The sequence below is a fragment of the Lucilia cuprina genome, chromosome 4, assembly GCF_022045245.1.
Source record: "Lucilia cuprina isolate Lc7/37 chromosome 4, ASM2204524v1, whole genome shotgun sequence".
In the NCBI taxonomy this organism is placed as follows: domain Eukaryota; kingdom Metazoa; phylum Arthropoda; class Insecta; order Diptera; family Calliphoridae; genus Lucilia; species Lucilia cuprina.
The window spans coordinates 32979930-32992583 of record NC_060952.1 but is presented as its reverse complement, the minus strand read 5'-3'; the positions used below and the strand labels follow the sequence as shown (position 1 = coordinate 32992583).

The window sequence follows — 12654 nt, the reverse complement described above, 5'->3', positions numbered from 1 at the left end:
AACTAGAACTGAACTAGAACTGAACTAGAACTGAACTAGAACTGAACTAGAACTGAACTAGAACTGAACTAGAACTGAACTAGAAATGAACTAGAACTGAACTAGAATAAAACTAAAACTGAACTAAAAGTGAACTATGACAAGATATTAAACATATTTAAAGTATTAATTTTTATAAATGTCCATATACTGTTAAACGGTATAAAGTTGAAATCGAGCTCTTGAATTTCATTAAAATTAATTAATTTTATAGAGTCGCAATAGTTTTCATTTGTTCGATTTACTTTACTTGAAATGTTATTTGTTTAATTTAATCTGAACATTGTAATAAAATTGCAAATTACTTCTCATGAGATTTGGTAATTGTAAAATTAATAATATTTTGATTATTTTATTTAAAGAAAAACGTTGATTCTGCACCTGTACATAAACATCCTAGTTGTAGTTTTGTAAATCCTTTTAAGTTGATAAACTATTGCAATAGTTTTAAAAGGGTTTCAAATTAAGATTGGAAAATTTTGATAAATTATGTATAAGACTGTATTTTCAACAGTTGTTTCTAGAACCTGTAGAGAAATTTGTTAGCTCCTCTCGTCTCAATTACATATTAACTCTTTATCACATCATTCGCTAATTTCAATACTACTTATAAAAAAAAAAATATCTTTAAATTTAAATCTATTGTTAAACCTTTTATTACAAACAAAGTGGTGCTACACATTCGCGTTTAATCATCTGTTCGGAAGATGGTGAGTGTGTTGTTACAACAACTGGACTGGGTACAAACCACTGGATGGTTGGCATTGCTGAATGTGCCCGACGTATTGCCGATATGATTGAGCGTGCGAAAACCGATGCAAATATACCGCAAGAGACACGTTTAACAAGTTTGGGCTTAAGTTTAAGCGGTTGCGAACAGGTAATAAAAAAAGAAACAAATTAACATAAAATAACAAACAATTATTAATAAAATATATAAAAGTATATTTATTTAAATGAGACAAGGTCAAATACAAAATGATTGTAAATGTTTGCTCTTTTGCCTCAAGAGAATCTTATCTGTTATGTTAAGTTTTGAGTTAGTTAGTTGTAAAAATGCGTTTTTTAATTCCGTTAATATAATTTTTAACTTGACTCAAAAGGAGGCCACCAACCATGAATTGGAAATGGAGTTGCGCACTTCTTTTCCCGATATAGCCGAACATTATTATGTATGCAGCGATACTATGGGCAGTATTTTTACAGCTTCTCCCAGTGGTGGTATGGTACTGATATCGGGTACCGGTTCAAACGCCCTATTGAAAAATCCGGATGGAACTTCATTTAGCTGCGGTGGTTGGGGGCATTTCTTGGGTGATGAGGGTAGTGGTAAGTATCATTTATTAAAACCTGAAAATGGAACTAACTAACTAAATAACTAACTAACTAACTAACTAACTAACTAACTAACTAACTAACTAACTAACTAACTGACGAACTGACGAACTAACTAACTAACAATCTTACTAACTAACTAACTAACGAACTAACTAACTAACTAACTAACTAACTAAATAACTAACTAACTAACTAACTTACTAACTAACTTACTAACTAACTAATTAACTAACTAACCAACTAACTGCCGAACTAACCAACTAACTAAATAACTAAAAAACTAAAAAACTAAATAACTAAATAACTAACTAACTATTTAACTAACTAACTTACAAACAAACAAACTAACAATCTTACTAGCTAAATAAATATGTAAATGAACAACTAACTAAGTAAGACCTGGTTCACACTGGGAATTTTTTGGGAAACTTTTGTGTGTGAAAGAAATATCTCTCACAATCACAATCACAAAATCAAAAGTTTCTCAACAAAATATGTGAACCAGGTCTAACTAACTAAGACTTAACCCTTGCGCAAAAGGCTATTCCCACTCTTCTAACGACGCTATCAAAATTGATAGGTTATTGAGCTTTGAGTGAGATAGAACTCAGGTAAAATATCGAGACTGCTCTGGCCCATTCTAACAACTAGGACTGCCCAGTCTTACAAGAGCACTGACTACTTTATCTTTTTCATGATCTAAACTGTCTCGGAAATGCGTCACTAATAAGTATAATCGGTTTACACGTAGACCGAACGTACCAAGTACTCAACGAAATAAGGGAGGAAAACCATTCTCTTAATATTAGGAAATGGTAATTCTAAAGCTATCACTATGGGCCACGAGGCTTCCCATTGAACTCGCTTGCTAGCGAGCACCCACGTAACCTAACTAACTAACTAACTAACTAACTAACTAACTAACTAACTAACTAACTAACTAACTAATTAACTAACCAACTATGCCCAGTAACATAACTTAATCAACATACTTTTCATATTTACAGCCTGGTATATTTCCCATCGTGCCATGAAGCTGGTCTTCGAAGACATGGATAATTTCTGCAAATCGCCATATCCCGTCGAAACTGTTTGGAAACTTATACAGGAACACTTTAATATACAAACACGTCTCGATTTATTGCCACACTGTTATGCCAAATTCGATAAACCCTTCTATGCCAGTCTGTGCAAAAAACTCTCACATGCCGCCGAACAAGGTGATGAACTATCGAAATTTCTCTTTCGTGAGGCGGGTGCACATATAGCCATTCATATCAATTCGCTAGCACCAAAAGTTCACAATGATCTAGTTAGAGAGGGTGATTTAAATGTCGTCTGTGTTGGTTCGGTATGGCTCAGTTGGCCTCTCCTTAAAGATGGTTTTATACAGGAATTGAAAAAGGCCCATATACCGTTTGGCCTTAAGCTAATACGTATTACGAAATGTATGGCTTATGGTGCCTGTTATTTGGGAGCCGATAGTATTAAATTTCCCTTACCACGTAATTATTTAAATAATTACAAAGTAATGTATCACTATGAACAAAGTCACACTAATGGTAATGTGACTATCAATGGTAATCACTCAAACTCTAATGAATAACACTGGTTTATTGAAGATCAAATTAAGAAGCTACAAAATGTTCCATTTAAAGCCAACATTCCAAAAAGAACATTAAATGTTTTTTGTCCTGTAATCTAAATCTTCCATTTATATAATTCATTTATTGTTTCTTTTTTTTTATTACATAGAAGTTTTATATTAATTAAACAAAAATTTTAAACATTTGTATTGGATAAATTTATAGACTTGTATTTTTTAACAAAATATATATAGATACATACAACAAAAACCCCCTTTAAAAATGTGTTTTATTTAGTTAATTTCACAAAAAGTACTTAAAGTATTTTCATTGAGCGATTTATTATACTTTTAGGTTTTAAGTATTATTCATTAAGTTACAGTGGTTTTAACAACGCAAATGTTGATAACTCAATTTATTAATTACTTTAAATTTCTTCTCAAAAACCAGAGAATATAATAAATTTCTGAGTAATTTCTTTTTTTTTAGATATTCGATTTTCTTTCCTTTAAATTTAGTTTTTTTTATTGATTTTTATATATTTTAATTCCACTGTACTTTTTTATCTGTTCTATTGTTTTTTATTTTCATTTGTATGAATTGCAGTACAATATTTTTCAATTTATTGATATTTTTCCAAGGGTTTAATTGTTTATAGATTTTTTACCAGCAACCATCAGCATTATGGCATCTAAGTGGGTGTGTAAAACTGCAATCACATACACTACTTGATAACAAAATAATCCCTGCATTGAATTATTAGAGTATTTTTTTTATATTAGAACTGCTTAAATTTCAGTGCAGATATGCATTAAAAGTAATTATTTATTGCACGATAAACAGTGCAATTTATAAGTTAAACGGTGTAAAGTAGGGTTAAATAAATTTCACATCAGCCCTATCCATTTAACAAAGAACATAGAGAGATAGATAGATAGATAGATAGATAGATAGATAGATAGATAGATAGATGGATAGATAGATAGATAGATAGATAGATAGACAGATAGATAGATAGATAGATAGATAGATAGATAGATAGATAGATAGATAGATAGATAGATAGGTAGATAGATAGATAGATAGATGGATAGATAGATAGATAGATAGATAGATAGATAGATAGATAGATAGATAGATAGATAGATAGATAGATAGATAGATAGATAGATAGACAGATAGATAGACAGATAGATAGATAGACAGACAGATAGACAGATAGACAGATAGATTGATAGATAGATAGATAAATAGATAGATAGATAGATAGATAGATAGATAGATAGATAGATAGATAGATAGATAGATAGATAGATATATAGATAGATAGGTAGATAGATAGATAGATAGATAGATAGATAGATAGATAGATAGATAGATAGATGGATAGATAGATAGATAGATAGATAGATAGATAGATAGATAGATAGATAGATAGATAGATAGATAGATAGATAGATAGATAGATAGATAGACAGATAGATAGATAGACAGACAGATAGACAGATAGACAGATAGATTGATAGATAGATAGATAGATAAATAGATAGATAGATAGATAGATAGATAGATAGATAGATAGATAGATAGATAGATAGATAGATAGATAGATAGATAGATAGATATAGATAGATAGATAGATAGATAGATAGATAGATAGATAGATAGATAGATAGATAGATAGATAGATAGATAGATAGATAGATAGAGAGACAGATAGATAAATAGATAGATAGATAGATAGATAGATAGATAGATAGATAGATAGATAGATAGATAGATAGATAGACAGACAGATAGACAGATAGATAGACAGACAGACAGACAGACAGACAGATAGATAGATAGATAGATAGATAGATAGATAGATAGATAGATAGATAGATAGATAGATAGATAAATAGATAGATAGATAGATAGATAGATAGATAGATAGATAGATAGATAGACAGATAGATAGATAGATAGATAGATAGATAGATAGATAGATAGATAGATGGATAGATAGATAGATAGATAGATAGATAGATAGATAGATAGATAGATAGATAGAAAGATACATCATTTTAAGAATTTCAAAATTAAACTCCCGGCAAGGAATATATATTTTTTCTAACTTTCTTAAATATATTAAGGGTTTTCATTTAAACGTTCAAAACCCTCGTAAACTGTGCAACCTGTGCATGTTTCCATTGTAGCAATTGACTTGTATGGAAATTGATTTGCACAACCCTTATAAGTTTGAGCGACTATTTAGACTGTCAAACTTGCCCACTTGCACAAATGGGAAACTTAAGCTTTTAAATGAAAACCCTTATTATAAGATTTAAAAGTATTGTGAAAGCTTTTTAGGATGCGCTTTTGCGCAACCTTGAACTACAACTAAAAGGGAACAGAGTTATCCTGCTTTTACAGTTACAAAGTTATTGATAAATTAAAAAAAAAGTATAGAAATTTTTAGAGTATTCAATCGATATCAACATTTTTGTTGAAACAAATTTGATAGTTATTGATAACAAATGTTTCAACATAAAGATACATACAAAATTTTGACATCATAGATCGCATCGTAGAAAAAGCTTTATGACAATAAGTTCAGTAAGACAATAATCGATTACATTATTATTATAAGAATATTAATTTGCCGTCATATTCAAATCGGATATTGGGTGGAATTACAGAAACACTTTGTACATAATTTAATATATCAAAATAAGTTTTTTTTTATTAAATCTTTAAAATCTGTATTTGGACTGCATTAACTTGACTTAGTCCATAATGTCCATAAAGTCATTAATTCAATCTCTGGCTAACCACAATCCTTACCCGCCCATTTAAAGAAAGAAAACACACATTTATTTTACTACTTGTACAAATATGTAAATGTTTATTATTTAATTTGTTCAATTGCAATTCAAACCATTGTTCATAAGTTTATACGATTATATATATTTATGTAAATGATTAAATTTTTATTGTAATACAAAAAAAAAAACACCGTAATATCTAATATAATAATTGCAGTATAATAAATGTAATTGTTATAATAAAAAAAAAGAGAGACAAAATGCAATTCCATTTATTTATTGTGTGCCTTTCTTATGCAAAGAATACCTTCATTTATATGATTCAAACATCATCCTCATCTTCATTGTCTTGAGTATGTGCTCTTGTATTAAAAATGCTTAATTTTATAACAAAAGTCTCACATGTATTTATGTAAAAATAATAAGAAAACTAATTTCAAGCCAAATTATTTAGAGAGAAAAAACAAGCTTAATAAATGAAATATATAATCTTTGGCCTCTTAAGGGGTTAAAGTTTAAAGTATTTTTTAATATTTGCATTGAATTTTGAAAATGTTGGTTAAAAAAAAAAACAGAATTTGTGTAAAATACTTGTATTTATATACTGGCTAAGACAATCATTTCTTGTTTCGTATTAATATTAAATATTAAACTTATAAACTAAAAAAAGTTTTAATAAATGTTAATATTATTGAAAATTTCAAAATTGTGTAGATTGATTACATATAATATTGTTTGCATTTTAATAGTTATTATTATTATTATTGTTACTGTTCGTTTAATTATTCATACTTTGTCTTAATTTATTGGGATCTTGATAATGTGAAGAAATCACTGAAGGATGTTGTGGTGGCGGGAAACAGCGTACATGTTCTACATTTGAACCCTCCACATCACTGCCTTTAAGATATTTATTTAAAATAGCAAATATTTGGGAATTTAATACCTGGAAACGTCTTATACGATCTACCATGCGTTTAAGTTTCTTTTAAGAAAATTTAAAAAAAAAATTGTAAAACAAATTCAAATGTGTTTTATACAAATACTTACAATTCCCTTAACATCTTCATCTTTGCCATCGACCCTTTGTACTCTCAATATGTGATAGCAAAAATCTAAAGCCTCAAAACGTCTCTGTTGACCCAGTAAAACAATCATAGCACAACCAGCCCAATTAAGACCCTCACCAAATAGTTCCTCTATAGTGTATTCGGTGCCACGTACAGGTATACAGTAAACAAACTGTAATGCAGACCATAAACGATGAAATTCCGAACACTCATCCACATGAATAATGCCATTAGCTGGTGCCGGTCCGGTCCAGACAGGATCATCTAAATAGCTTTTGATGCGATTTAAAATAACTTCAAAAATACTTAGGCCACAACACAAACGTTCACGTGTCAATAAATCTCCTTCACGGGCAATCATGGCTTGCTGTAAAGGCATTAGAAAACCTAAGTAATTACTTAACTAATAGGTTTGTAATTTAACCCACCTTAGCGGTGCCCAATTTTTCTACATTCGAAACAATTTGTAAATTAGCAAACTGTGCCTCCAAACGTTTTTGTTTGGCTTCTGGTTTTTCGTTTTCTGCAAAAAGAAACAAAATAAATAACACGCAAAGTATTACGAAAAACTCTTCTACTCACCCTTACAAAATGGTCTTGGGAATATATTTTGAAATAATGCAGCATGCAATAGATCACAAACCTCCTCCTGTGACAATGCCTGTTCAATCAACAAACAGAATATAATGCAATTACCAAATTCACGAAACGATTGAAATAGTTCAGTTTTAGTATCGGGATATTGTACAATATCGGTTAAATGAGCTTGATAATAGCTTAAGACACCGGGTGAACCGTATTCACATCTTGGTAGCTTACAAGATTTTGGCATGGCGCTCATTAGAGTTTTGGTAAATTGTAAAAGAGAACCTTGTATTAAAGGTTTAACAATATCCTTTAGAATGATATCCATAACAACAGCAATACCCTGATAGCCCAACAGACGACACATGGCATGAAAATGTGGAGCACCTACGAAACCGGTATACTGACCATACTGTGTAGAATAGGCAGCATTCAATTGTTTCGAACCCCATAGATAATAGTGTGACATTTGTGGTGGCTTTTCACGTTGCATGGGCTGAGAGGAAGCCAAATTAACTTTACTGCGCACAAATCTGTTGCAAAAACTTTATAGTTTAGTTTGCCGAATTAAAAATTAAAATTTCAAAACTCACCTATTGGTAGCTGCATTATAACAATAATTAACCAAAAAATCATAATTTAATTCCACAAATACATGCAAAGTAACACGTCCATATGGTGCCAAAACATTGTGATTTGCCTCTTTAACCATAGACTCGAAATTATCTAATGCCAAGTATTTGGTAAGTAATTTATGACAAATACGATTACACTCCAATAGACCTTCCAATTCCTTAATAATTCAAAAGTATTTAAAGGATTTAATTTCATGCTTTAGTTTAGTTTCTTAAAAACTTACCACTATGCCTGTTATATCGTTACTTTCAAAGCGGCTTATGGCCAATTCAATACTTTTATGCATATTGGCATTTATACGTTGTGTAATTAATTTATTCAAATCAATAGAACGTCCTAAAGTTTTTTTTTAATGTTTTAAAGATTATTATTTGTTTAAAATAGTTGTTATTTTATTAATGTCTTACCCAAAAGTTGTACATGTCTCTGTTTAAGCAGAGTTTCATAACGATTGTTACGTGGATACGATTGAAAATTAAAACCCAAAACTTCACATTCTAAGCGGAAACGTTTATCCAAGAAAATACTAAATAAATAAAAGATCGAGATTTGTTTTAGCAAAATTGTTTAAATAAAATTTAAGATCGATAAATAACATAATTTTCTTTAAAACTTTAGAACTAAACTAGAACTGAACTCAAACTGAACTAGAACTGAACTAGAACTGAACTAGAACTGAATTATAACTGAACTAGAACTGAACTATAACTGAACTAGAACTGAACTAGAACTGAACTAGAACTAAACTAGAACTAAACTAAAACTGAACTAGAACTGAATTAGAACTAAACTAGAACTGAACTAGAACAGAACTAGAACAGAACTAGAACAGATCTAGAACAGAACTAGAACAAAACTAGAACTGAACTAGAAATAAACTAGAACTAAACTATAACTAGAACTTAACTAGAACTGAAATATAACTAAACTATAACTGAACTATAACTGAACTATAACTGAACTATAACTGACCTAGAACTGAACTTGAACTGAACTAGAACTTAACTAGAACTGAACTAGAACTGAACTAGAACTGAACTAGAACTAAACTAGAACTGAAATAGAACTGAACTAGAACTGAACTAGAACTGAACTAGAACAGAACTAGAACTGAACTAGAACAGAACTAGAACTGAACTAGAACTGAACTAGAACTGAACTAGAACTGAACTAGAACTGAACTAGAACTGAACTAGAACTGAACTAGAACTGAACTAGAACTGAACTAGAACTGAACTAGAACTGAACTAGAACTGAACTAGAACTGAACTAGAACTGAACTAGAACTGAACTAGAACTGAAATAGAACTAGAACTAAAGTAGAACTGAAATGGAACTGAATTAGAACTGAACTAGAACTGAACTAGAACTGAACTAGAACTGAACTAGAACTGAGCTAGAACTGAGCTAGAACTGAACTAGAACTGAACTAGAACTAAACTGGAACTCAACTAGAACCGAACTAGAACTAAACTAGAACTGAGCTAGAACTTAATTAAAACTGATATAGAACAGAACTAGAACTGAACTAGAACTAAACTAAAACTGAACTAGAACTAAACTAGACGTGAACAACATTCCTTACAGAAATATCAATCAATATCCCGAGATATAGAAAATATAGTCAACATTTTAATAAAACTTTTCGAAAAAACTCACCTTCCTGCTAATTGCTTGTAATGAGCGAATATCTGTTCACTCAATTTATAAACAAATTGATCGAAGCATAAATTAACCTCAGCCTCAACTTCATCATACAAGAATTGTTTACGAAAAACAGTCAAGGCATAATGTGCTGAATCATTGTACAAATCTAAAGGGTATAAAACAAATCTAAAAGAAAAAAACAATATATTTATAAACATCAAGCACAATTAACAACATGAACCTACTCCATCATTGAGGGCTCCTTAGTTTGTAATATATGATCGGTTAATATCCAAGGCATAGACATTTCAATGGGAAATTGTATACGCTTTTCCATAGTTATCAAATCCTTGCATTCCTCATTATGTTGATGTCTCACCATACACTTGTTGACCTTACGGCCCATTGTCATCTCCAAATAGAACTCACGATACCAAAGCTGTGATAAATCACAACATTTTTGTAGGGTATCACTGAAATTCAACAAATAGCTCCAATAGAAGGAGGTCTTGTGGAATGAATCAATTTGCATAAGACAATTCCCATCGATATCTTTACGCAATGTACGTTTTCCTCCCGACTTATCGGCAATTAGGGACTCCAACATGGTACGCACCATGTATAGTTGAGTGGAAGAAGGTCCGACATTTAGACGAGGCACATTTATGCGAAAACCACCATCAGGATCCTTTTTACCCTTAATGACAGGATCGTCAGTGGGTTCGTAGCCCTTTTGCCAATCGGCAGCAGTTTCTCGCACCGACATAATAATACTACGTATAAGATCCTTTTTATTTTTCACCGCTTTACGCAAAGGTTCACGTAAAGTAAGCTGAACAAAATCCTGTAACTCCGAATAGATGTTGCGACGAATGGCTTCACAGAGTACGGTTTCAATGCGTGCCATAAGAACCTAAAAAGAATTAGAAATGAATGTGTTCTTTTTTTGCAAGTCAATGGCAATACAAACTAACCTGTAATCCCTTAATCATTGCAATGACTTCAATTAAAGCAAATTTCTCCTCCGATGTATAATTATAGCGAGTAGCTCTTTCATACTCTTCCGCTTCTACGGGACATTCTTTGTTTTGATGATGATCGGTTGGATGTAATAATTTCCAAGAATACAATTCCGTTACAACACTTGTCCATTCAGACAACAGCTGCAAACCACGCAAAGCCAAATCAGAAGTAGCTCTATTTTCGGCATCCGAAGGATTTTCCTTAACCGTGGTGGTAACCTCATTAGTATAACGAGCCAATTCCGAAATATATTTAACATGATCTTCACGTATTTGCGGCAAATGTACCATTAAATCAGCCTGAGGGCTAACAGCATTCGAGCTGGATAGGGGCCATTTACTGGGATCATAGTGTTTGCTTCTCTTGATGTAATTAAAGGGAGCAATTTGCATATCACCAAATAGAGGCACCACCTCAAGATTTTTAAATATGCGATCGATGCGATCCAAACGAATCTTCTTTTTCTGATCCAATTTATTAATATTGCATGCATCACTGTCCATAAGGAAAAGACCAAAGCCCATAACCTTTACCAGCATGTGCTTTTCCTCTGGAGTCAAATACATTTTGGTCTCGAACATGTGTACACAAATGTTTACCACTTCCGATAGCAAATCCTCATAGCCGACAATTTTCTCCAAAGTATCCTTTACAGTGTCGCGTATCTTATTCTGTGTGGCTAAAAACATAGACAAATTTTGTGATTCCTGCAATGTGTGAGAATCCGACATGACTTTAAGAAACTGGGCAGCACGACGATAGGTGCTGTAATCATTTTTAACACTCGATTTCATATTTTTCAATTCATCCAAAACAGCAAACATGTTGATAAATTTTCCCAATGTCAAAAGATATGCCTCCGAAACGAAATCTTTGCGTTTCTCTGTATGACAGAGACGTTTCACTTCTACGGAAAATGCCTCTATGGCTTTACGTTGAAAATACATGAAATTTAAAAGTTTATTGACCTCGGGTGCCAAAACTTCGACGGTTTTCTCATAAATTTCCACACGATTGGGTTGTTCGTTGGATTTGGGCTGTGGTATAGCGCGCGAACAGCAGCGCCAAGTGTACAACATAACAGCATGTTTTTGGCCTTCATCCAGTAAGACATTCTAAAAGGAAAGTAACACATATCTGTTAAATCTATTTCAAAATATGCATTTAGGTCACACTTACCAAGTTTGCATGAGTGGTAGCTTCTTCTATATACTTGGCTATACCCGTAACAAAACCATTACGATCCTCAAAGTTAGTGTCAAAATTTGCCTTATATATCACCGAACATGGTTGTGCCTCTATGCAAGGCTGTTCATCGGGCAGTGACAACTCGTCCAAAACTTCCACATTAGACAAAGCATCTGCCAAAGTAATTTTTTCCGTCATTGTTATGGTATATATTCAATGCTTCAGCGGAAATTGCAATCAAAAAGTGGAGCTCCGCTAAACGAGACCTGCAGAGAAAAACATACATACACATTAATCTACATATTGGTTTTTCTGGGTGGGTCTAGCTGCTAATTGAAGCATTTTCTTTTCATGTTTTTTAAGTTATTTGTATAGTTATAAGAATTACTTTAATATGTTTGTTTAAAGCACTTGGTAAATATTGTATTTTTATGATAATTGTTTATTAAAACTTACTTTTATTTATTAAAAATGCAATTTTATTTTGTTAATTTATCCATTTGATGAGTAAACAACGAAAGCAAATTCTTATTTTCTTTACACTCACACACCCGCATAGAAATGTCAAAAATAAAATAAGAATAAAAGATAAAAACAGAAGTAGTAATAATTATAAAGATGCCAGATTGTTGTAAGACGGGGAATCAAAAAAAAAAATAACTTTTAATTACTTAAAAAAGAGATTTACCATTAGGTAAAGTTATTTTCAATGAATTATGTGTCCATTAAGTAAAA

At 31.5% G+C, this 12654-nt stretch overlaps 2 protein-coding genes across 2 annotated transcripts; one reads left to right on the top strand and one right to left on the bottom strand.

Moving 5' to 3' along the window:
* The first annotated feature begins 687 nt into the window (after positions 1–687).
* LOC111687216 (N-acetyl-D-glucosamine kinase) lies at positions 688–3231 on the top strand. Its single transcript, XM_046950270.1, has 3 exons — positions 688–919; positions 1143–1368; positions 2385–3231. Exons 1-3 carry the CDS (start codon positions 794–796, stop codon positions 2981–2983), a joined length of 951 nt encoding a protein of 316 aa, XP_046806226.1. The 5' UTR covers positions 688–793; the 3' UTR covers positions 2984–3231.
* A 2586-nt stretch (positions 3232–5817) lies between these two features.
* On the bottom strand, positions 5818–12528 carry LOC111687224 (cytoplasmic FMR1-interacting protein). The gene is made up of 12 exons (XM_023449648.2): positions 12376–12528; positions 11911–12185; positions 10683–11846; positions 9954–10621; positions 9721–9894; positions 8469–8587; positions 8285–8397; positions 8019–8218; positions 7423–7958; positions 7269–7363; positions 6821–7207; positions 5818–6755 (listed from the first exon to the last, which is right to left on the bottom strand). Exons 2-12 carry the CDS (start codon positions 12115–12117, stop codon positions 6549–6551), a joined length of 3870 nt encoding a protein of 1289 aa, XP_023305416.1. The 5' UTR covers positions 12118–12185; positions 12376–12528; the 3' UTR covers positions 5818–6548.
* Positions 12529–12654: the final 126 nt, after the last annotated feature.